The sequence below is a fragment of the Mesocricetus auratus genome, unplaced genomic scaffold (assembly GCF_017639785.1).
Source record: "Mesocricetus auratus isolate SY011 unplaced genomic scaffold, BCM_Maur_2.0 Super-Scaffold_100007, whole genome shotgun sequence".
Taxonomy (NCBI): domain Eukaryota; kingdom Metazoa; phylum Chordata; class Mammalia; order Rodentia; family Cricetidae; genus Mesocricetus; species Mesocricetus auratus.
The window spans coordinates 66,071,360-66,097,770 of record NW_024429191.1 but is presented as its reverse complement, the minus strand read 5'-3'; the positions used below and the strand labels follow the sequence as shown (position 1 = coordinate 66,097,770).

Genomic DNA, 26,411 nt, shown 5'->3' with positions numbered 1-26,411 from the left:
TTTTTGGGGTCAGTCTTAGGTCATCAGACTTCCTTTCTTGGCTACAACAAGTCCATTCTAATCTTATTTCACTTCCCACAGATGAGTGTGTAGGGACTTTCAGTTGCCCAGGGACCCTCCTTCCCTCCTTCCCTCCCTTCATCTCTCTCTCTCTCTCTCTTCCTCCTCCTCTTCTTCAAGGTAGGATCTCCTCACTCTCCTCACTATGTGGCTCTGTTTGTCTTGAAACTCACTCTGTAGACCAGACTGACCTTGAACTCAGAGATCCACCTGCCTCTGCCTCCCGAGTGCTAGGATTAAAGGGGTGCGCCACTGCCCATCGATGTAGTTAATAATATAGAGAACTCTATTTTATATTTTCCACCAGTCCCTATTCACCATACTTAAATTTTACTTGTAATTGTAAGTACATCTCTGTGTGAATTTGTACATGTGAGTGCAGTGCCTAAAGAGGCCAGAAAAAGGCGTTAAATACCCTGGTCCTACAGGCAGTTGTGAGCCACTGGACATGGTGGCTGGGAACAAAATTTGGGTCGTTTGTACATCTGAAGGAGCAGGAAGTGCTTTTAACTGCTTAGTCATCTCTTCAGCCCCCATACTTAAGTTTGTAAAATGTCACAAAGATGGCTAAGCATGATGTGTCTATATAGACTATTTGCATAAAATTTAAATACATAGTATGAGAGTTTCAGGAAAATTACTATTTGTCTTGAGATTAAGTTACTCAACAACAAAAACACACATGCCATTAGAGAACTGCAGAGGTAGAAAAATATAAGGAGTGTGAATCATTCCAGCTCACTGTTCAAGATCATCTGCTTGAGTCTCCCTCCATGTGTGTCCGTGTGCACCACACTTACCTATAGCACACAACTCTCTTTCTTTAGCCATGAAGCCTGTATACCCCCACCCCAATTCCTGCCATCAAATGCCTGTTTACCTAAAGTTCTTAGTCCCTGTACCTTCTCATGATTTATGCACATAGGTGGATGGGCCTGTGGTCCCAGGTATGCAATGACAAGTTTATTCACTCACCAGTTGATTCAGGCAGATTTGTGAAAACTAGATTTCATAAGGCCATGTGCTGAAGGCTGGAGGTATGGAAAAAATTAGCAATAAACCATTGCACAAAGACATTGTGACCCAGGGGAGCAGGGAGCTAACTTGTTGATATCTGTGAAGCCATGGCAGACGTGGCCAGGGAGCTAATCCTGCAGGAACTTGGCAATGTCTTTATTCACCCTCCCAGGAAGCTCTGCAAAGCCATACCCTGAAATCACTTTGACCAATCAATCCCCATCCTTCAAAGCCAGCAAACAAACAAAAAACCTGACCGAATTCACAATCTTTTACTTTGTATCATCTCTCTCTAGGCACATGGGTAGGGCCCCATGGAAGCCCAGAACATCACATGGGTGTCAGAATTTATCCTGTTAGGGTTCTCACAGACTCAAGAACTCCAAAAACTCCTGTTTGTAGTGTTTCTGTTTGTCTACATTACCACTGTGGTGGGAAACATCCTTATCATGGTCACTGTGACCTTTGATCCCAGGCTGGATTTGCCTATGTACTTCTTGCTCCGAAATCTGGCCGTCATAGACCTCAGCTATTCCTCAGTCACCTGCCCAAAGATGCTGGTGGACTTCTTTCACGAGATCAAGACCATCTCCTACAAGGGCTGCATGACCCAGATCTTCTTCTTCCACCTCCTGGGAGGCGGGACTGTCTTCTTCCTCTCCGTGATGGCCTATGACCGCTACATAGCCATCTCCCGGCCCCTCCACTATGTCTCCATCATGAACACCAGGCTGTGTGTGGGGCTGGTAGTGGCTGCCTGGGTAGGAGGCTTTGCCCATTCCATTGTCCAGCTGTCTCTGATGCTCCCACTGCCCTTCTGTGGCCCCAATGTCCTGGATAACTTCTACTGTGATGTCCCCCAAGTGCTGAGACTGGCCTGCACAGACACCTCCCTCCTGGAGTTCCTCATGATCTCCAACAGTGGGATGCTGGTCCTCATCTGGTTCTTCCTCCTTCTCATCTCTTACACTGTCATCCTGGTGATGCTGAGGTCACACTCAGGGCAGGCGAGGAGGAAGGCGGCTTCCACCTGCACAACCCACATCATTGTGGTGTCTATGATCTTCATTCCCTGCATCTACATCTATTCTCGGCCATTCACTCCCTTTCCCTTGGACAAGGCTGTGTCCATCAGCTACACAGTCCTGACCCCCATGCTCAACCCTATGATCTATACACTCAGAAACCAGGAGATGCAGACAGCCATGAAGAGACTAGCAAAGCACTTAGTGCTTAGTAAAAGGAATGAACTTTAAATAGCTTGGCTTGAAATCCCAGATTTCTCTGGACTTGTGCTGCACTGGGAGAAAAGCAGAGGCAAGTCCTTATACAGAATGGCCAGCGCTAGGGAGAGAGCCCAACTGATGAAATATTTTTCTTGAGAACACAAAGACTTGAATTTGATCCACAGAACTCCCATGCAAAATCCCAGGCATAGCAGTTCCTGGTACCTCAAAGCTGGAGAGCTGGAGACAGGAGGCCCTGGGAATCACTGGCCAGCCAGCCTTGGTAACTTAAAGACCAGTGAGAGACACTGTCTAAAAGAAAAAAAAAACCCTTGAAGATAGTATCTGAGTAAACAGTTCCTGAGTTCACCCTTGGATCTCCACATGAACACACAGCAATAAATCAGACTACAATAATATATCCTGTGTCAGACACTATTAGATATTTTCATATTTTGTATAAAAATATTACAGATAAGAAAGCTCAGGATCTGGTGACCTGGTCAAGTAAACTGAACGATGGAACTTGGGTCCATTGACCTCAGTTGAGAGGCACAGATGTGACCTCCCAACTGGGGTGAGAGCTTTAAGTGGGTCTGGGGACATGGAGCATTCCTCAGAAAATCTCCTGGTGCCTTCAGCTGCATCTGGCAGGGGCAGGTGGTTTTGTTTTTGTTTTTGTTTTCTAACCTTCTGGTACCTGGTTTTGTTGTAACTTTGTTTCTGTATACTCATTCACTGTAGGACATACATTTTGCAAAAGTTGCAGCATAAGGTGATGCTAAGTTTAGACCACAATGCAGGAGCTTTCCCGGCTTCCCTCCAGCACCATCCCGACAGAGACATGGAAGTCACGGCTTCTCCTGGTTTTTCTCTGCACCATGATGGCAGCCCGAGTCTGCCCTGTCTCTGCTCTTCCTCACACACTTGCCCACATCCACAGCCAGAATCTGGACTAGAGAGGAGGGCGGTGTGGACTTGTGTGATCTGTGTCATCTCACACTGCTCTCCCTGCACACTGAAGACTTTCAAATGTCTCGTGATGCTGTCCACATCCTCCAGATGGCCTCTTCCCCAGGGCAGGGTATGTGGTCCTCCGGTTGTCTTCTTTGTCACGGCCTCCTGACTCTACCATTCTGGGCAAATCTATCCTCACTCTTGGGCGGTAACACCCCCCCCATTGTCATCATCATCATCACCGTCACCACCACCATCATCAGGATCTCATGCGTTATGAAAGGACATGGAACTCTCTGTGTGCCTAGGGATAACCTTACTCTTCTATCCTCCTGTGTCCACCTCCACAGTGCTTGGGGTATACACACAGACTACCATGCTTGGTGTATAAAGTGTGAGGGGTTAAATCCAGAGCTTTATGCCTGCTAGATAAGCTCTCCACCATAGGAACTATATCACCAACTCTAAAGAATTTTGTTTAGAGATGCTAAAAAGCCCCAGAGGACCAGTTTCCAGGATTCCACCATTCCAAATTATCACTCAGGAAGTTTCTGGGGAGACCTCCATGTGCCAAGCCCTGCTCTCACACAGGCCTTCCAACAAGCATCTAATTGCTTTGATTTGAAATACTATTGTTTAATACTAATGTTCACAAGACAGACGAAGAAAACTTGCCCCAATAAAAGACAGATACTAAAGTAAGACAAAAATAAGAAACTGGGGGAAAAAGATGTTGGGGTGGTAGAACACCCTTTTATTCCAGTACTCAAGTGCTAGTCAGATCTCAGTGAGTTTGGCATCAGCCTGGTCTACTTAATGAGTTCTAGGATAGCCAGGGCTACTTAGAGAGACCTATGTCAAAATAAACCAAACAACAACAATAAACAAAAAAAATAAAAAAACCCAGTAACAAAGGAAAATAAAATAATACAATTTAAAACTTTTTCCCAATTGAACCTTTTATTTTGAGGTAATTGCATTTGCTTCTGTAAGGAACAATAAAGAGTTCTACTATAAATTTCGCCCAATTTCTTCCCATGGGAACTGCTACAGACTGAACGTTTGCTGACCCCACAAAGTCATGTGTTGAAACCAAGTCAAAATCTGATGTTCTGTGTATTGTGCGGTCTTTGTTAGGTGACGAGGTCACCTTGTACTATGAATGTGACCAGCGCCATCTAAGGGAGATTTCAGAGAGCCACCCACACCATGTGAGAACACCGGGAAAGCCAGCTTCCTGTAAGCCACCAAGCCAGTCTTCCAAGTCCTCTAGTCCAGCAGCACCTTGACCTGAGAGTTTTCCCACCATTTCTCTTCCATACTGTGATCCACCCTACGGGCCTTGGCTAGGCCAACCGCACTAAGAGGCGTCTGAGAATTTCTCATGTAACAGAAGTAGGGCAGTATGCTGATGTGGTCAGAGCTTGGCATGGCTGCTATACCGTATTTACCATAGTTAAGATTCACAAACTCATGACTGGGGATTAGGATGTTACTCTAGAAAGATTCCATCAGAGAATGAGAAAAAAATCCATAGAAATTAGAAATATGCTTTGTAAAATGCTATATTTTCCTTAGAAGATCAGAGTAGCGCCTTCCATTCCTCAAACTTTTCTCATTAATTCACTCACATTCTCCACATTGAAAGGTGTGATTCTGCCTGAGAATTGCTTGTCCCACACTCTACTCCTTCCTCCAGATAAGGACTCCCAACTCTTGGCACCTCCCCCACCACCTACACACATCCATCCCTGAAGACTAGAGTCCTACAAACCTCCCCAGTTAGCAACACCCATGCCTGCCAAGACACTGCCTAAACCCTGTCACCAAAGGCCTAACCGAAGAGCCTGGTGAGCTGTCCACAGATTCTGAGGATCAGCACTGAGAATCTTCTAACTCCACAGAGATCTGACCTGGGCTCAGAAGCTTCACCTAGCTGAGGCAAGACCTTCTGACACCCCATTTGTATATCAACAGAATTGTCCAAAAATGAGTCCCAAGCACCATCCTGTTTTCCCATAATCTGACAACACATGACATATCATATGTTGTCAGATCCAAACCGCCACTCAACAAAGGTAGGACCAGAGGGCAAAACCAAGAAGTACCTTTAGATGACTTTCTTTCATCACAAAGACACAGGTAACATGAACAACCAAGAAAAAAGGACTCTTCAAAAAATGCTGCCATAGTAATGTTTTCTGAGAAAAGCAACTTAGATATCAACAATAATACACAGTCCTTGAAGCAACAATAATATATATGTCTTTAAAACAACAATAACATGAGTGAGTGCCAGAATGGAGACTTGAAAAGATGTAAACATGTGGATGAAACAATGAAAACAATTTGAGACATGAAAATGAGATTTAATAAAGAGATAGAATTTCCAAAGAAAAGCCAAACTGAAATCTAGCTTGAAATGAAAAATTCAGTTAGTCAAATGCTGAATTAAAGTGAGGGTCAATGGAGAGCCTCAGCAACAAATTGGACTGAGGGGAAGAGAGATTATCAGGTCGTAAAGACAAGGGAGAAGAACTGGATCACTCAGACAGTGGAAATATTCACTCAATCACTAAGGAGATTGGATGGTGGTGGCACATGCTTTTAATCCCAGCACTTGGGAGGCAGAGTCAGGCAGATCTCTGTGAGTTTGAGGCCAGCCCGGTCTGCAAAGATATACAGAGACACTATGTATCAAAAAAAAACCCACAAAGGACACATGCAGGAACGTGAGGACACCACAGGAAGGTGTGATCCTCCTTCTCCTAGAGCCTGGGGAGAACTCTTAGATACTACATGGTTTTTACATTATAGCAAGTATATACACTGCCTGTTAACTCCATTTTATCAACTCTTCATGATGAGAACATAATGATTCCCTATATAACTGTCATATGTAAAGAGACTGATAATTCAAGTGCAAAGAATCCTAGCACTTTAAAGACGGTGTGAGTAGAACTGGCTGTGGGTGGTAAATCTAGAGTGTCAGTCTGGCTGGCAAAGTGAAGAACAAGATCTGTTAGGCTTTAAGGTTCTGTCATAGTAAACAATTTCACACCTATGATTTTACCTAAATCTGTTTCAATTCGGTTTAAAAGAAAAAAAAAATGAAGGGAGGGAGGGAGGGAGGGAGAGAGGGAAGAAGAAAGGAAGGAAGGAAGGTTTATCAGTTATCTTGATGACAGTGACAGAGCTGTGTATTGCATTGATGAGCAAGCCAGTGTCTGGTCTCTGGAACAGGTGAGAACCTCCTACAAACACAGATTCTTGGTTTTACCATTGATCCACCGGATCAGGAAGGCTGTCTTGGGCAGACCAATCTGTTCACTAACAAGTCCTCCAAGTGATCCTTTCAAGGGTAAAACTACAAGACCATGAAAAAGGACCAGAGTATAAGACAACAGAAACAGGTTCTTAGAAAACCCCCAGTAGATTTCTGCTGACCTCAGAAAATATTTTACTTTTAAATGTTTGTGTATGAATTTTTGCCTGCAAGTAGGCATGTGCACCATGTGCATGCCTGGTGCCACAGAGGGCAGAAAAGAGAGGCAGAGGCTATAAAATGGCTTCAGAGTACCTGGAACTGGAGGTGGTGACCCAGAATGGGGAGCTAGGAATTGAACCTGGTTCCTCTGCAAAAGCACTAAGTGCTTTTAGACAATGAGCCATCTCCCCAGCCCCTGTTGAAGATCTTGCCTTTTAAGATTGTGACAGCAAACCCAGAAGCACAAAAACAAGAAATCCTCTAAAATTGTTGCTCTTCTTGGTGCTTTGGGTCCTCAAGGGAGACTTCAGGAAAAAAACAGAAGTATGTTTTGAGACATACAGAAACTTTTTAACAAGTCCCATTGCTGCACTAACCCCAGGAGTAATGAGCCCAGCTCTCCTCCTGAGCCCTGTCCAATAGGTTCACCCCTAGGACATTCCCTGTGCCTCTAGGGTTCCACACACAGCCCACATGAGGGATGGCCAAGGACTGGAAAGCTGAAGCCATAGCAGAGGACCTCCAAGATGTAAGCCATGAAGTCCCATGCTGGGCTGAAGTAAGGCGAGAGAAGGAGGTTTGCTTTCCCATACTCAGGTCAGCTGTTAGAAGGGCCTTGCAAACAGTCACCATAGTTAAGAATAAATGAGTAGCCCAGGCTTGCCAAGAGTGAGGCTGAAGTGTGAGGGAGCAGGCATGGTGGGTGTGATGTTAAAAACAGGAGTTCCAGGATACACATGGAAACAACTAAGCTCAGAATTGACCCTGCTGTCGGGAGGGAGGATGCTGAGAGCAAAAGACAGAAAGGATGGGCAAAACCACCACATAAGTCTCCACATAGTCTACAAAGCAAGGGCACTTGAAGCAGTCACATCAAGTGGGAAGATGTTGAGGCAACTTCTGAATCAGAGTGGCTGTCACGGATGCTGTTACTGGATTTGGGATCTGGTTAAGGAGGTAACGGGAAAATGATCGGTGCTGTCCCAGGGATGCTTATGAAGTGTGGTTGGAGCCTGGGTGGATGAAGAGTTGGTTCTCGTGGGAGATTTCGGTAAAGGAGCCAGGGAGAAGGTACATCTGGGTTCCTAGGATGGATTTCTTCTTCTTCTTCTTCTTCTTCTTCTTCTTCTTCTTCTTCTTCTTCTTCTTCTTCTTCTTCTTCTTCTTCTTCTTCTTCTTCTTCTTGAGACAGGGTTTCTCTGTATTGTTTTGGAGGCTGTCCCTGAAAGTCACTCTGCAGACCAGGCTGGCCTTGAAGTCACAGAGATCCACCTGTCTCTGCCTCCCAACCTAGGATGGATTTCTAACAGGAATTATTTAAGGAAACAGGAGTTCTTACCGAAGACACAGGTTTAGTTGAGTGGATGGTGTATGTAGAAACTGTGAATTCCATAGATAGCTATTGGTTCTTGGTGACAAGACACTGATTATGAAGGTGTGGTATATGGGAGGTGACCTTTTTAGCCTCACAGGGAATGCTGGGGGTGGGGGCGGGTTGCATGCACAGGATTAGACTTTTATTCTTTGCAGTTTCTGTGTGCAGAAATATATTCGGGTTCTAGAGTTGGTGTTTATGCTGTGGGCACTAGATGGTCATTCAGTATGACAAGAAAGGAGCATGGCCATATCCCATTCAGAAAGGTCTCCCAGGCTGCTGTGTGAATGGAGACAGGAGTGGAGGATCCCACAAAGAATGAGAGGAGAGCTAGTGGAGTCCAGCAGCTCACAGAGTCCAACAGGCCAGAGGGGGAAGAATGGGGAGCTTGAGGCAGGGCAGGAAGGTGGGGAGACCCTTTGCCCTCACCCTGTCAGTCCTGTCTTCATTCGACTTTCCATTTCTGAGCCAAGTGTTTCCCCAACCTGATGTTTCCTTTCCCTCCTTAACCTGTGTTATTTTCCACTCTCTTCTTTGGAATTTTCTTTTGCTTTACTGATTGCAATCCTTTTTCATTCAACTCTTCTTTTTCCTTAGACGTGTGGCATGCAATGAAATCAGTCTACGCCTGGAAGAGCTCCGAGTGTCCTCCTCCTCCTCTTGTCTCCCAGATCTCCCACCCCCAGCTCCCTGGTGCCTGTACCCCTGTCCCTTGGAGCCTCACCTGGTAAGGGGAGTCATGGGAAGAAACTGGATGCTTCAGGTCTCCAGTTGTGTCTAGCGGGCCTGGGCATCCTTTTTTTTTCTTTTGAAACAGAGCATCTTTATAACTATCCACACATCCTGCCACTACCAACAGAGCCTCATTAAGTTCTGCCTACACCCAGGCTGTGCACTGCAGGGAGAAAGTTAATCATGAAATTTAGACCGGTGTCCCTAGACCCTTGGGACTGAATTTTAGGGGAAAAAACAATGGACTGTGAAAGAACCGTTACCATTTTGTTGTGTTACACGCTGAAAACTTGCACAAAAATGTAAAGTCTGGAACGAGGGAAAGGAGTGCAGGCTGGGACACCTAGAGTCAGTGAGCACTGCTCACTAGTGCAAACACAAGAATTTCAAGGGTGGCATTTTCTGCAGTCCTACAGAAAAGCCAGTAAAGAAAGCCACCTCCACTTAAAGATAGGGTGACATGTAGCTCAGGCTGGTCTCTTGTACCCTATGTAGACAAGGATGACCAAGGATTCCTGATCCTCCTGCCTTCGCCTCTTGAATGCTAGGACTGTAGGCTTGCACTACCACACCTAGCTAGAAAAACCTTTTTCTTCGTACTCTATACATGGAGAAGCTGAGATCTTAAAATAAGTTCATTATACTTCATCAGAACTTAAGGGAAATAAAGACCCGAAGTCTGTTTCAGCGTGTCTTAATTCTGAATGTTTTCCTGCTACCCTGTCAATCATGGAAAGATAGTTCACAGGCTCTTCTGGTGGCTTTAAGAGATCTCATGAGGACTCAGGGGTCCGAAGCAGAGGATCTTGAGTCTGAGGCATGCCTGAGCAACATAGTGGCGCCCTGTCTCAGACAGACAGACAGACAGACAAAACAAAATCATTGTCTCATGAATGTGTATTGCGGTAGCCACTGGTCAACTCTGCAGCGCCAAGGTGGCAAGTAATGTCATGGTCTTCACGTGAGGATGCCCATCCTAGGGACCTGAACAATTTTGATACTGAAAAGGGTAGGGAGGCATTCAGGCATCCATGTCTGTCATCCATTTCCTCTAAATGCATGGAGACAACACTATGAACCAGAACAACCTCACATGGGTGTCAGAATTCATCTTGATGGGGTTCTCACAGAGTCATGAGCTGCAGCTCTTCTTGTTTCTGGTGTTCTTGTTTGTCTATGGCACAACTGTGGTTGGAAACCTCCTCATCATAGTCACTGTGACCTTTGACTTTCGACTCCACACACCTATGTACTTCCTGCTCCGCAACCTGGCCGTCATAGACCTCTGCTTCTCCTCAGTCACCTGCCCAAAGATGCTGGTGGACTTCTTTCACGAGATCAAGACCATCTCCTACCAGGGCTGCATGACCCAGATCTTCTTCTTCCACCTCCTGGGAGGCGGGACTGTCTTCTTCCTCTCCGTGATGGCCTATGACCGCTACATAGCCATCTCCCGGCCCCTCCACTATGTCTCCATCATGAACACCAGGCTGTGTGTGGGGCTGGTAGTGGCTGCCTGGGTAGGAGGCTTTGTCCATTCCATTGTCCAGCTGTCTCTGATGCTCCCACTGCCCTTCTGTGGCCCCAATGTCCTGGATAACTTCTTCTGTGATGTCCCCCAAGTGCTGAGACTGGCCTGCACAGACACCTCCCTCCTGGAGTTCCTCATGATCTCCAACAGTGGGATGCTGGTCCTCATCTGGTTCCTCCTCCTTCTCATCTCTTACACTGTCATCCTGGTGATGCTGAGGTCACACTCAGGGCAGGCGAGGAGGAAGGTGGCTTCCACCTGCACCACCCACATCATTGTGGTGTCTATGATCTTCATTCCCTGCATCTACATCTATTCTCGGCCATTCACTCCCTTTCCCTTGGACAAGGCTGTGTCCATCAGCTACACGGTCTTGACCCCCATGCTCAACCCTATGATCTATACACTCAGAAACCAGGAGATGCAGACCGCCATGAAGAGACTAGCAAAGAACCTAACAATTTGCAACCGGGAGTGAATGTTAAACAGGATAACTTTAAATGGCAAATCTCCATGGACTTGTATGATCCCAGGTAAACACAAAGGAAAGCTCTCACGAACCTCAAGTTGGGTTTACACTAAAAGTCTTTGATACTCCACTCCTGTATCAGTAACTGTTAGGGACTCTCATCCCTGTCCTCAGAAATTTGATAGTGGATATGTTACCATTCAATTAAACAGTTTTACAAACAAGAATACTCAGGACACAGTGACTTGCTCAAAAGTCAAAGCAAGTGTTAGCAGAATGAGGTTCCACTGAGTCTAGCCTTAGGGTCACAGGTATGGATCCCTGCCCTGGAGTGAGAGCTCCTGGGGGGGCCAAGGGTGCAGAACGTTTCTCTGAAAGCCTCCACGTGCCTTGAACTCTCCACTCCCCAGCATTCTAGCCTTCCTCTCTCCAGCTTTATCTCTGTGTTTGTTCTCCGTGTCTCCCTGAGGAGGACATTATTTTGTAAACTGATGCAGGGTTAAAAGCACAACACAGGAGCTCTCCCCATTTCCCTCCAGCACCATCCCGACCGAGACATGGAAGTCACGGCTTCTCCTGGTCTCTCTCTGCACCATGATGGCAGCCCGAGTCTGCCCTGTTTCTGTTTCTTCCTCACACACTTACCCACATCCACAGCCAGAATCTAGACTAGAGAGGAGGGCGGTGTGGACTTGTGTGATCTGTGTCATCTCACACTGCTCTCCCTGCACACTGAAGACTTCTAAATGTCTCGTGATGCCGTCCACATCCTCCAGATGGCCTCTTCTCCAGGGCAGGGTGTGTGGTCCTCCGGTTGTCTTCTTTGTCACGACCTCCTGACTCTACCATTCTGGGCAAATCTATCCTCACTCTTGGGCGGTAACACCCCCCCCCCAGTTGTGGTGTTTACTGTATGACACTTCTGCACTGGGGTGTTTGTGGGATCTTGAATTGTCCAGAAAACATTGAACTCAGTATCTACGAGATGCCTTTGTTGTCCAGCAGCTGACTTAGCTAATGGCAGTATCTCAAATAAGGAGGAAACTGCTGTCTCAGATAGAAGACCTGAGGACAACCACCTTCGAGTTGGTTAATTCAGCAAATCAAAAAAATGTTATGGCTCAGTGTTGTCTTCTTGGTGATGCCTTAAATTTCCTCTCATGCTGAATGTGGCTGCCAGAGCCCCAGATGTCACCTCTTCATCTTCACATTTGAGCCATTTAGCAAGACCAAATAAAAGGGAAAAGCATGAAAATGATTCCCCCCCTCTCTCTCTCACTTTGTCTGTGTGTCTCTTTCTCCCTCTTTCCTATGCATGTGTGTGTGTGTGTGTGTGTGTGTGCGTGCATGTGTGTGTGTGTGGGGGGAGAGAATTCCCTAGAACTACCTCAGTAGAATTCTCCTAGGACCCAGTTGGTCAGCACTGTGGTCCCCTCAGTCTGTACAGAAAAGGGGAATGGCTAGCCTTCCTTCCAGGTCAAACAACAGTGTCTGCATGTGGTACCCAAGACAATAGAAGAGACACAATGGTCTTGAATAAGAAGTCCTGGCCGTGAGAAGAAAGTGCTACTGTGGACAACAGGGATCAGCAACTCAAACGCCTGGTGAATCTAACACATAGCATGGCCAGTTGAGAGGACCAAGGAAACCTAAGGTCAGCTGCTGAGAGTTCATACAGGACAAGGGAGGGTCTCTATTCTAGTCCTCACCCTGATACTGCAGAACCTTGACATGTGAGTGCTAGCAGAGCATTTTATTTAGAGATAACATACCCCCCCCAAAAAAGACAACCCAGGTGTACAGTTGCAAAGGTTTGATCACGGAGCTTCTCACAAAACAGCTGACACATCCCTAAGCCCTGATCACACCCAGCGTCCCTAATCACACCCAGAATCCTTGATCACACCCAGCAGCCCTGATCATACCCAACATCCAGGGAGCTTGTGAGTGGTTTGAGTTCAAATAGTGATGTTTAACCACAGATCATTAGGCAGATGAAAAAGTCTTCCACCGTGAATGGCAGATACTGAAACAGCAAAACAAGAAACTGGAGAAAGAAGAAGAAATGTCAGGGAACCCGTGGCAATTCAAGAAAGAGAATACAACTTAAACTCTTTTTTCCCAAGACATGGTTTCTCTGTGACTTTGGAGGCTGTCCTGGAACTAGCTCTTGTAGACCAGGCTGGTCTCGAAATCACAGAGATCCACCTGCCTCTGCCTCTCTCTCAAGTGCTGTGATTAAAGGTGTGGGCCATCACTGCCTGGCAGACTTAAACTCTTCTGTGCTCTCCTCATGAGTGTGTGTGTGTGTGTGTGAGTGTGTGTGTGTGTGAGAGAGAGAGAGAGAGACAGAGAGACAGAGAGAGAGAGACAGAGAGACAGAGAGACAGAGAGAGAGTTTTAAGATATGGTGCTTCAAAAAGCCCTGGCTGTCCTGGAACTTGCTATGTAGACTAGGATAGCCTTGAACTCACAGAGATCCTCCCACTTCTGCCTCGAAAGTGCTGGGATTAAAGGCGTCCACCACCATGCCCAACCACAAAAATGTTTTTACTTTGAAAATTTTACTTGAAGCTGTAAAAAAATATTACAGACCTTTCTACTATAAATCTTCCCAATTTCTTCTCATAGGAACTGTTACTGATCAAATTTTTGTTTTCTCCCCAAATTCGCATGTTGAAATCTAATAAAATCTCAGTGGCTTTGGAGATAAGGGATGACATTTGACAAGATGGGTGCAAATGTCTATTCAGTCCAGACGGAGCTCCAAGATAGACCAAAGGAACAATTGCATCAGAGTCTGGCTAAGTTGTTAGCCAATGAGGATTACTCACAGGGACATGGGTGACTGCATAGCTGAAAGGCTCACCCAGGTGACAACTCATGGAAAGTGAATCCATGTAGGTTCCCACCCAACTCTGGCAGAGTCTATTCTTCCCCAGAAACAGTGTCCTGCATGGTATAACCTGGGGAGGAGCCTTGTGAAATTGTCAGTTTCCCCAGTCTTCTCTCCTGATGGAACGGATTTAACTGGGAGGAAGTAGCCATATGACCCTCCTCCTCTTCTTCCAGATCGTACATCCCTTCTTCCCCTTCTTGCTCTTCTCTGAGCCATGGAGGGAGCTAGATAGAAGTCTGATTATTGTCTTCCATATAGGGCTGTTGCTTGCTCATCACTCAGTCCATGGTAGACCGTAGTTAGCAGACCAAACACAGTAAGATGAGGATCTTGCTAAACCATGGTGTAATGCAGAAGAATATTAATGCGACTCTGATAGAGGCATAGGATGGGGAGCTTAACAACAAACTTGTGAAGCAAGATTAGAAAGCTGTTTTAGACAGATACAATCGGAGAGCAGGGACAGTGTCTCAGAAATCATATCTATGGCTTGCAGCATGTGTGATTTTCTTAGTTGGCCAGGTCAGCTTCTTTTATTCTGTGAGCTTCCTCAAATATTAACCCATCTTCTGCTCACTGAAAGGTGTAATTCTGCTGTCTTTGCCCTGAATCTAGAGGGAACTTTGTCATAGATATCGTATGGGTTTAAATTTTAAAGTGTGTGTGTGTGTGTGTGTGTGTGTGTGCCTATGCGCATGTGCATTAGTACAGGTGCCTACAGGATCAAGAGGTATTGAATTCTCTGGAACTGGAGTTACAGGTGGTTGTGAGTCTCCTGATGTGGGTGCTAGGAACTGAACTCAGGTCCTCTAAGAACAGTACAGTCTTAACCACTGAGCCAACTCTCCAGCCCCTATTGAAGACCCTTTTTGGATCTTAGACTATAAAACCTACATCAGGGGAATCACTAAAATTCTCAATATTCTTGGTATGCTGAGCCACCAAGGATGACCTTTTAAAGAACATGTGTTTTGAGACATACAGAAACTTTTTAACAAGTCCCATTGCTGCACTAACCCCAGGAGTAATGAGCCCAGCTCTCTTCCTGAGCCCTGTCCAATAGGTTCACCCCTAGGACATTCCCTGTGCCTCTAGGGTTCCACACACAGCCCACATGAGGGATGGCCAAGGACTGGAAAGCTGAAGCCATAGCAGAGGACCTCCAAGATGTAAGCCATGAAGTCCCATGCTGGGCTGAAGTAAGGCGAGAGAAGGAGGTTTGCTTTCCCATACTCAGGTCAGCTGTTAGAAGGGCCTTGCAAACAGTCGCCATAGTTAAGAATAAATGAGTAGCCCAGGCTTGCCAAGAGTGAGGCTGAGGTGTGAGGGAGCAGGCATGGTGGGTGTGATGTTAAAAACAGGAGTTCCAGGATACACATGGAACAATTAAGCTCAGAATTGACCCTGCTGTCGGGAGGGAGGATGCTGAGAGCAAAAGACAGAAAGGATGGGCAAAACCACCACACAAGTCTCCACATAGTCTACAAAGCAAGGGCACTTGAAGCAGTCACATCAAGTGGGAAGATGTTGAGGCAACTTCTGAATCAGAGTGGCTGTCATAGATGCTGTTACTGGATTTGGGATCTGGTTAAGGAGGTAACGGGAAAATGATCGGTGCTGTCCCAGGGATGCTTATGAAGTGTGGTTGGAGCCTGGGTGGATGAAGAGTTAGTTCTCGTGGGAGATGTCGGTAAAGGAGCCAGGGGGTTCCTAGGTTGGCTTCCTAACAGAAGTTATTTAAGGAGACAGAAGTTCTTACCGAAGACACAGGTTTAGTTGAGTGGATGGTGTATGTAGAAACTGTGAATTCCATAGATAGCTATTGGTTCTTGGTGACAAGACACTGATTATGAAGGTGTGGTATATGGGAGGTGACCTTTTTAGCCTCACAGGGAATGCTGGGGGTGGGGGCGGGTTGCATGCACAGGATTAGACTTTTATTCTTTGCAGTTTCTGTGTGCAGAAATATATGCAGGTTCTAGAGTTGGCGGTTAAGCTGTGGGCACTAGATGGTCATTCAGTATATGACAAGAAAGGAGTATGGCCATATCCCATTCAGAAAGGTCTCCCAGGCTGCTGTGTGAATGGAGACAGGAGTGGAGGATCCCACAAAGAATGAGAGGAGAGCTAGTGGAGTCCAGCAGCTCACAGAGTCCAACAGGCCAGAGGGGGAAGAATGGGGAGCTTGAGGCAGGGCAGGAAGGTGGGGAGACCCCTTGCCCTCACTCAGTCACTATGTTTGTCCCACTTGACTTTCCAACTCCTGTTTTCTCTCCACCCCTAACAATTCTCTTTCTTCCTTCACCCACTCCATCTGCTTACTTCTTTCTCGCCATCTCCCTTCACGTCATCTGTTCTTTTATTCAGCAACTAAAATTTTATGTCTGCTAAATTCCACCTGCTTCCAGAAGAGCTCTCAGAGCCCCATCACAGCAGGAGTCACCATCTATGCCTTAATTTCACAAACCCTCCAACACCAGCTCACTCGTGCCTGCATAAAGGCGTGTGGAACCTCAGCAATGAACTCTCCTCTGTGCCGAGAGGTGTGGGAAGTAGCTGGATAGGGCTGGGTTCCAACTGTGTCCTCTGACTACTTGGTAATCGTGCTGGCTACTTTCAAGTCAGCTTGACACAAGCCAGAATCTTCTGAAAGGAGGGAACCTCAACTGGGAAATGTCTCCATAAGGTCTGCCTGCAGGACATTTTCTTAATTAGTGATTGATGGACAAGGGTCTAGCCCAGTGTGTGTGGTGCCGTCCCTGGGCTGGTGGTCCTGGGTTCTATAAGGAAACATGGTACAAGCTGTGGGCAGCACCCAGTGAGCAGCACCCTCCACGGCCCTTGCATCAGGCTCCAGGCTCCTGCCCTGCTTGAGTTTTTGACCTCACTGCTTTTGAGGGCGAACCATGAGACAGAACTGTGAGTGAAATAAACCCTTTCCTCCCCAAGTTGCTTTTGACCCCAGTGTTTCATCACAGCAGTAGTAACGCTAAGACTGCAAGACACTGCATATGCTATACCTGTTTGTTAACCCTGCCCCCAGCTCAGGATAAGTACTTTCTATTACCAGGTCATGGGCTATTCTGGGAACAAATAAATTTGCCAGCCAAACCCTTGTTTCCCAGGACCATGTGGTTGAGTTGAGAAGGAAACACTACAATGTGAAGGGTCTGTTAACACTGGGTGTGCTAAGTGTATCAGGACTGATACAAACAAGCGAAGACAGGAGTAGGGGAGGAAGAAGGGACTGTGACACTCATGCGACTCCAGGCCTGGTTACAGGGACTTCATGTGTGCCTTTCTATTTATTCCACAGAAAATAAGAAAAGGGAACTATTTTGTTGTTGTTGATCCCACTTTACTGATGTGCCAATCAGGATCCTAATAAAAGAAGTCACCCACTTTTGGTGAAATCTTAAGGAAAATAAAACCTGAACTTCATTTGAAAGAGTCTCATTACATGTCTTCCCGCTGCTATGCAGATTTGGACAGGCAGGTTGCAATTTCTACTGCATGACTTTAAGATAGTTCATGAACTATGCACGGTACTACACAATGTCATCTTAGTGTTGGGGAGGCTGAGAGTGAAGGTTCTTGAATTTGATGACAGTCTTGAGACTGTGTCTAAAAAAACAAGCAAACAAATACAAAAGCAAAACATCATCTCCTGAATGTGTGTACCAACACCCACTTACAGACTCTTCAGGGACAAGCCAGCAAGCAGAATCATGGTTGTCACATAAGTATGTACATGGTAGGGATTTGAACAACTCAATCTGAGCCCTTACACACTAACAAGGCAAGGAGTCACTTCATGCCTTTGTACCCCGTCAGCCGTTTCCTTTAAGTGTGTGTACGAGACACCATGGAACCAGGGAACCTCACATGGATGTCAGAGTTCATCTTCCTGGGTTTCTCACAGAGTCGTGAGCTTCAGCTCTTCTTGTTTCTGGTGTTCTTGTTTGTCTACAGCACGACCGTGGTGGGAAACCTCCTCATCATAGTCACTGTGACCTCGGAGGCCAGGCTCCACACACCTATGTACTTCCTGCTCCGCAATCTCGCTGTCTTAGACCTCTGCTTCTCCTCGGTCACTGCCCCCAAGATGCTGGTGGACTTCCTCTCTGAGAGGAAGACCATCTCCTACCAAGGCTGCATGGCCCAGGTCTTCTTCTTCCACTTTCTGGGAGGGGCCATGGTCTTCTTCCTCTCCGTGATGGCCTATGATCGCCTCGTGGCTATCTCCCGGCCCCTCCACTATGTCTCCATCATGAACACTCAGCACTGTATGGTCCTGGTGGTGACAGCATGGATTGTGGGCTTTGTCCATTCCATTGTCCAGCTGTCTCTGATGCTCCCACTGCCCTTCTGTGGCCCCAATGTCCTGGATAACTTCTACTGTGATGTCCCCCAAGTGCTGAGGCTGGCCTGCACAGACACCTCCCTCCTGGAGTTACTCATGATCTTCAACAGTGGGATGCTGGATGTCATCTGGTTCTTTCTCCTTCTGATCTCTTACTTGGTCATCCTGGTGATGCTGAGGTCCCACTCAGGAGAGGCGAGGAAGAAGGTGGCTTCCACCTGCACCACCCATGTCATTGTTGTGTCTATGATCTTCATTCCAAGCATTTACCTGTATGCCCGGCCCTTCACCCCCTTCCCCATGGACAAGGCTGTGTCCATCAGCCACACGGTCATGACCCCCATGCTCAACCCCATGATCTACACCCTCAGGAACCAGGAGATGCAGGCAGCATTGAAGAGATTAGGAATACAGCTGCTGGTTTGTAAAAAAGAATGACTATTGGTAAGTTCCTTTCTTGGGTCTGTCCATTTTGGAAGTGTACATCTTCTCCATTGTTAGCTTAGGCATGTTTGCACTGTCTCTTTTTATAAAGGATCAGCTCTGAAATTTAGTGACTGTTATGGCTTGATTCTAAAGTGTTTTGGATCAGCTTAGCTATTTGGATACTTGGTCGCCAGATGATAACTAAGGGTAACAGTTGGCGGAGTTTGTAAAGCCTTTAGAATCTAGGACCTAGCTATGTGACATGGGTTATTGGTGTAGGCTTTGAAGACTATGTCTTAGCCCCACTTCCAGAGCTCTCTGAATCTCATTGCACCAATACATCGAATTCAGCTACCTTGGGTTGCTGCCACCTCACCCTCTTTGCTAGCACGGACCAAGTTTTTTCACTTACCACACCTTCCCCACAAGGATGGACTCTGTTTCCTGAAACTGTGAGCCAATAAAAACCTCTTCTCCTTGAAGTTGCTTTCAGTCCTAGGGACTCAGCAGCTTAGTTTTTGAGGGAAAAGGGAAGCCTTCTCTCTGTGGTTAAAGTTTGTGTCCAAGAATTCTATCACTTGCACACTGGCAAGACATGTTTGCTTGTCCCTGAACAGCCATAACTCTTTGTTCCTACTCTGATTGATGGGTGATGCTAGCATTTCCCACAGAACAGCATGTCTGCATATCATCTGTCTTCTAAACATTTATTTTTCTATGAGACAGAGCATGGGGTGTGGGGCACACATGATTTGCACTCCTAGTACTTAATTAGGAGTTCTGATCTTTCACACCAAACTGCTGACCATGGATGTCCTACCTCAATTCTCTTCATGTCGTGACTTTTTCACCAAACTGGCATAAACAAACACTGTCAATAATGTCACTGATCTGTCAAGATCTAAAGAGTGTACAAGAGGATGCTGTGGAAGACATGGGACCTGGGAAGAATTACTGCTGTTGTCACCCTTAACATTTTTCTTCTGTCAGCTGAATCATGCTCTGGAATGACCAGGAATTTCTCTGTGGTGTAAAGGAGGCACAAAGAGGATGGGGACACAGTGAGGGTGGCTGTGCACCACACCCAGGGGCGAAACCCATAATAAGCAGGGTCATATTTGGTAAAAGTCTGGCTACTTGCAGCTGTCTCCCATCCACACCCATTTCCAGAGCCAACATTTTCTTGCAAATTGTGATCAGAATACCATTAATTTGATCAATAACTCATTTTTCTGCCATTCTCTTTTACAAATTTGCATTTTGGGCATGGTGCGGTATTTGATCTATATAATACTCTGTAATGTTTTGTTGACTCTTGCTTCATTGATCTCTTTTTAGCTCTTCTTCCCTCTGCCTCCCGTTTCCTCCATTGATTGTTCCGTCTTTACAGCCATCTAGGGCTGTCCCTTTTCCAATTGTGTGTTTTGCTCCCCTTTGCTGCACACCTGTGCTCTTTCTTCCCACCAGTGTGGAAGGGAGTCAGGTGAAAGAGGAGAAACAGGCTGAGCTTTACATCGCGAAGGAGGCTGTATCTCACACAAGTCTAAATCTAGACTTTTGTGGTTTTGTTTTTAAGGATCTATGGGCTAGGAGGAAGGCTCAGTCTATTGAAGACCCAAGTACAACCCTCAGAATGCATATAAAACAGCTAGGGCATGCATCCGTCAGCCCAATGAAGGAGAGGCAGAGACAGGAGGATCTGAGCCTTGCTGGACATCCAGTCTAGCCAAAGGGGTAAGCTCCAGGTTTTGTGAGAGACAAGTCCTAAAAATATATATAATGTGGAGAGTAATTGAGGAAGACCCAACATTGAACAACTCTGGCCTTCATATGCTTGCGCACGCACACACACACACACACACACACACACACTTGCATTAGCATACATACCCATGTGTGTATGCTCACACATAAACATGCATACACACATGCCACAAAAGAAAGAAAGGATTGAAAGTTCTCCTAGATATAACATAGTCTATTGTGGGAGTGAGAAACCATAGGAACGAGCCCACATGACTCCCTTTCCTTCTCCCTTTCTCCCTCCTTGCCTGGCAAAAATGGGGGTCATTGTTCCAAGTTGCGACACTTGATTTTTACTTTCTGCAGCTGCCTAGCTCAGTCAATTGGGCTTCTAAATATCTTATGAGGATAATTTGATTGGATGAATGTTTTAGTTAGGGTTGCTATTGCTTTGATGAAACACCATGACCAAAAGCAACTTGGGGAGGAAAGGATTTACATTGCAGTTTGTCATTGAAGGAAGTCAGGACAGGAACTTAAACAGGACAGGAACCTGGAGGCAGAAGCTGGTGCAGAGGCCATAAGGGAATACTGCTTACTGGCTTGCTCCTCATGGCTTGTTCAGCCTGCTTTCTTATAGAACCCAGGACCACCAGCCCAGGTGTGGCCTCACTCACAATGGATTGAGCCTTCCCCCATCAATCACTAATTTTAAAAAATGCCTCACAGGTTTGCCTACACCCCAATGAAGGCATCTTCTCAATTAAGCTTCTTTTCTTTCAGGTGACTATAGTTTGGGTCATGTTGAACTAAATTTATCCAGCACAGTGAGGTTGGGCCATGTGCCCACACTGGCTGGGGAGTATTCAGGTCTTTGTAACATAAGTATCACCATATTGTCCCTCTTCAGCAAGGGTTGTGGGTCAGGGTTGTTCCAAGAAAGCAATGACAGAAGTGGACTGGCATCGCCAATATTTTCTACCACAGAAACAGTAAAGATAGCATCCTTTAGATGGCACCTTCCAATCCATTCATCATTAGCTATGTCCAGATGCTCATGTGTTGTATTCATCCATTGAACAAGTGTTTATTTTGAGTGTCTGCAGTGTACTCACTCAGTTCTAATTTTTTTTCACTGTGAGTTCTTAGGGAAAGTCCTTGGTTTTGTTTTGGTTAATGGAATGGAAAGAGAGGCCATTCTACCCTTGGCCAGATGCCTGAATAACCAGGTTACCACATGCAGTGGTATCCATGACAGTACACTCATTAGGGAGCTAGGATGAACAGACAAATGTAGGAAATCCTCCCAACACTGTCTGCCATGGAAGCAGCAAGAACATCCCTTAAATGATGCCATCCAATGACAACACTACTAGAGAGGAAGCCACTGGGGCCGTCAAAGCTAATGACTCCTGCCCTGGATGTGCTCCTGACAGATGCTGGGTGTCCCTGTGCAGGATGTCCCTGTGCAAGTCATATGGGAGTCGTTTTCTCTGGATAATTCACCATCAACAATAAAACTACAAAAATGCTCTTATTATCACCACACCGTGGCAATCCTGAACAATGTTAGATGAGATACTTCCTGGCTAATGTATGTGTCCTGCTTTGTCTCTTCTTTGTCTCTCTGTCTGTCTGTCTGTCTCTGTGTGTTGTGTGTGTGTGTGTGTGTGCTGCTTCTGTTATGATTATCAATACATACAAACACCCACAAATACACACACACTCGACTCAAGTGTTCAAGGCTTGGTGGACTATTTGGGAGATTCTGACAACTGGGTGGGTCTGAATGTAGGAAGAAGGTCCCTGGGGATGTGTGTGTCTTTGACAGTTCAATCTGATGTGTCTCCCTTTCCTCACTTCCTGTCTCCTGGCAGCCAGGAAGCAAAAAGAACCTCTCCCACCACACTCTGCCAATGCCACGATGATCTGCCTCCTTGTGGGCCAGAAAGAACAGAGTCAAGGGCTAACCCTGAAATCGCCAAGACCTTTCTAAGGCCCTCCTTCTTGAAATAGTGTTTTTCAACTGTTTGGTCACTGTGTGTGTGTGTGTGCTTCGAGTATATGTGTGTGTGTGTGAAAGAGAGAGGATTTGTGTGTGTATATGAGAATGTGAGTCTGTGAATGTGTGTATGAGAGTGTGAGAGCATGAGTGTGTGTATATGAGAGTGAGTGTGTGAATGTGTGTATATAAGAATGTGAGTGTGAGTGTGTGTGTGTTCTACTACAGTGTATGTGTAATGCATGACACTAAGAGAACTGAGGAATTCAGAAGAGAATCAGAATTGGGTGATAAAAACCAGGAGAATTCTGGGAAGGGAGGATGAGCAGTGGAAGAGGGGTTTGGAGCCCTCTGATTTGGTACAAGTCAAAGTGCAAGGCCGGGGATGACTGACAGCTAAGGTGAGGACTGAGAGGGAGAAGAGAGTTGATTCAGATAGGTAGGCAGATCTCTGTGAGTCCAAGGCCAATATGGTCTGCATAGTGAGGTCTAGGACAGCCAGGACTATGCAGAGAGACCCTGTTTAAAAAAATGACTTCCTGCACATACATATGTGTACCATGGTATGCTTGGGACCCATAGTGGTCAGAAGAGGGCATGAGATTCCATGGAATTGGAATTACAAGTGGTTGTGAGCTGCCCATTGTGGGTGCAGGTACCCTGACTTTGGCTCTCTGTAAGAGGAGCAAATGCTCTTAACTGAGGGGCCACCTATCCAGCCCTCAATGCCTTGTTTCTTATGTGGATTCTGGGACTCAAACTTGGGTCCCCCTGTTTGAGCAGCTAGTATTTTATCAACTGAACTCTAGCCATATGCTGGTTCTCTTTTAAATATGTTCGAGCACAGGGGAGTTAAGGAAGGATGCAGGCTTTCCTCCCAGGTTTCCACAACCCTATTCCAGGGGCCTTCTATCCCCACAAGCTGAGCAGCCAGCCCCCAGCATTCTTATTCAGGAGGCAATGCAGGGAACATCTCTCCAGACCAGCTTCAGAGTTCATTCTGAACCTTCCTGCCTCTGCTAATTAGACTAGCAATTCAGAGAGGTCAAGTTCTTGCTCAGAGCCACACAGGTGGGGCAGGGGTATGGTGGAGTGGGGGTAGTAGTGCTGGACTTCCAAGCCCAAGTTGCATTTTCAGGACTTGCTAAGTAAAAGCAAAGTACTCAGAGCATACACACACACACACACACACACACACACACACACACACACACACACACACAAACGCACACACGCACGCACGTTCCTGGCCTCCAGCACAGTGTGGTGCCACTAAGGTTTAAGCAAACCCCTTTTTCTATGCACATCTCAGTGTTTTGAGACACTAGGATAAACAACCCCCTTTCTAAAGAACGCTTTGGGGCAAGGGTGGACCTGCTGAGCCCAGAGCCTTGCTGTGTCCCCTGTCTTAATGGGACAGTTGGAGCAGAGGAGATAAAAGAGATCCAATCAGGCTTGTGGCTAGCAGCTCCACCATGATGGGTGGACGGTTCTTGTGAAAGTGGTTGCAGAAGTCTGAGGTTTCAGACCTCCCAGAGAGGATGGGAGGGGTGGTTCTCCAGTGCTGCAGCTTAAGGTACCTGAGAAGGAAGCTGTCTTGGGCAAGGCCTTCTCTGTGGAAGCATCCATTGTCCCACAGCTAGTCTGGTCCAGGGAGAATAATGACCCTTACCAAAGGTACTGGGGTCCTGACATGTTCAGGCACAAATTCATCCCCTGACCCAACAGCCATAGCAGGCAAGGTCACAGCAAACACATCAGTTCCATACATCCGCTCAGACCAGCCAGGCATGCTTACGAATGAGGTTACTGTGAGCAGCAAACTTTCCTGTGTGGCTCTCACAGACATCAGGGAACTGGAGGAACAGGATCAATTCATTATCGCATAATGAAGTTTAGAAAGGAGATTAAGGAATGAAGGCCTAAGCCTGCTGAGTCATAGCTGGTAGCTGGAGGACAAGAACTCAGTGGGAAACAGCCAGGATGAGAAAAAGAGCCCTCATGGCTTGTGATTCCTGTCTGGAAGAGGGTAGATTTGCCACAGTATTTAGAACACACAGGAATACCTAGCCGGTTAACCCCCTGCAGGCGAGGCAGGACCGGATTGTGCAAACCTCCTCCCTGTGTGTCTCTTTGTTTAGGAGCTGCTGGAGTTCAGAATGAGACCACTGGAGAGACCTGATCCGACTTTGGCTAGTGGGACCAACTCCTGCATGATCTCATAGTCTCACAGCCTGAGATGGAGGAAGGGCGGGGAAGCAGGGAGCACCACCAAGCAGTTGAGGGGCTGGCTGGTCAGAGCTCCACTTCCCAAGCACTCCAAGATGCCTAGTCATCTCCTGTGACCTAAGAGCAGTACCCTTTTCCTCTGCCTCCTCCCTCCCTTTCCCGCCTCCTCCCCCCTTCCCTCTCCACTCCTCTCCCTCCTCCTCTTCCTAATCTTTTCCCTCAGTGCTGGACATGGAATACAGCCTTGAGTCTCATCCCTGCCCTAAGCGTGGTCCTCCTGATTGGTCCTGAGTGGGTCAGCCTCAGGTTGTTTCAGCCATTTTCCTCTCAGAGAAAGAACTTGCCCCAGAGTCTCCCCAGCCTGTGGTCCAGGCAGGCCTGGTAGGAAACTTACTCACTCCCAGAAGCAGAGTCGGGAGCCCACTTGCTGAGGGAAGAGCTCACAGGAGCCTCAGGGAGAACCAAACTTCCCAAACACCCAATCCTGCAGGGTATCCCTACTGACATCCTCAGAATATAGCTGCAAAGCCTGGTGGTCTGTTTTACTTCTCTGGCACTTCCTCTGGAGAAAAAAGAGAATTTAAGAAATTCCAGCTATATTAGGGAGGGGATGTGTTTTTCTTCCCAGGGTGGACTTAGGGGGTTAAGCGAGAATGTTGTTCATTTCTGAGACCTGGTCTAGCCCTATGGTGGGTGCTGAATATACACCGTAAAGATCATATGTCGGGGTCTCCTCTCTCATCCAACTAGAAGATGAAATGGTGACATCATTCCTTCAGCAAGGTTCCATATGCACGATGAGAAACATCATTGTGTGGAGTCTCGTTGATCAAAGAGAGGTGTCTGAGGTATATTTGGGGGTGAGCAGGAAATGGCCATTGGAAGGTTTCCTGGGGGAAGTTGGAGTAAAATGAGTAGAGCTATTCTGACAAAAGGGAGTACCTAGGACGTAGACGCGTGTGCGTGAGTGTGTGTGTGTGTGTGTGCGCGTGCACGTGCGTGTGTGTGTGGGGGGAGGGCACATAATTAAGGCTGGGATGTGGTGGGCGGTGGGGGGAATGATAGTAGAGGCTAGAGAGATGCTACAACCTGAGAAGGTGTGGAAATATTGGGGTTCCTGCTGCTCAAGAGAAAAAGTACCCTTCCACTAGGACTGTGCACCTCTATAGGACAACCTGTGATGGCCCTTCCCTTCCCCAGGTGCTCGAAGCCCAGGGGCCCAAAATATGTGTAGGGGTGCATGTGGAGGGACAAGAAAGCCTCCTGCCTTGTCACTAATGAAGGCACAGAGCAAGCTGCTGATCTTTGAATAGAAAATAAGGGGTCTAGGAACTCACACATAGTCATTACACAGGTAATGGGTCAGGCAACTCATGACCACCCTGCAATTGTCACTCTAAATAATTTCAGCAATAAAATTCTCCTACCTAAATAAAGTTTGTGTTGCTCTGTGTGCTAAGGTGTTTTTTTTTTTTGAGACAGGGTTCTGGGTAGCTTTGGAGCAGGCTGGTCTCTAACTCACAGAGATCTGCCTGCATCTGCCTCTCAAGTGCTGGGACTGAAGTCTTGTGCCACTATCGTCTGGCTTTGTGTGATAAGTAATTTCTGCAAATACTGCTTAACTTTAATAAACCCTGTGATTTTTATTGTTCATTTTTTATTGCTCGTAAGTACTGTGGTTGATTTAGAAAATTCCCAGTTTTACAATGGCTGCCTCAGCTGTGTGCATTTACTTCAAGAGCAAGGACTAGGTTGTGCAGTCTTGCATTTAAACATTTCATTTGGCTGGGGATACAGCTCAGTTGGAGAGTGCTTGCCCAGCATACACAAGGCCCTGGGTTCAATCCCCTGGCACCACATGAACTGGATATGGTGTTATATGCCTGTAATTCCAG

General features: G+C 46.6%; 3 protein-coding genes across 3 annotated transcripts; all 3 read left to right on the top strand.

Moving 5' to 3' along the window:
* The first annotated feature begins 1,391 nt into the window (after positions 1–1,391).
* LOC101831858 (olfactory receptor 4D1-like) lies at positions 1,392–2,333 on the top strand. Its single transcript, XM_005075798.3, has one exon. The coding sequence runs from the start codon at positions 1,392–1,394 to the stop codon at positions 2,331–2,333; it is 942 nt and encodes a 313-aa protein (XP_005075855.2).
* Positions 2,334–9,927: 7,594 nt separating this feature from the next.
* LOC101835512 (olfactory receptor 4D1-like) lies at positions 9,928–10,863 on the top strand. The gene has a single exon (XM_040748018.1). The coding sequence runs from the start codon at positions 9,928–9,930 to the stop codon at positions 10,861–10,863; it is 936 nt and encodes a 311-aa protein (XP_040603952.1).
* A 6,755-nt stretch (positions 10,864–17,618) lies between these two features.
* LOC101831587 (olfactory receptor 4D2) lies at positions 17,619–18,554 on the top strand. The gene has a single exon (XM_005075797.2). The coding sequence runs from the start codon at positions 17,619–17,621 to the stop codon at positions 18,552–18,554; it is 936 nt and encodes a 311-aa protein (XP_005075854.1).
* The last annotated feature ends 7,857 nt before the right edge of the window (positions 18,555–26,411 follow it).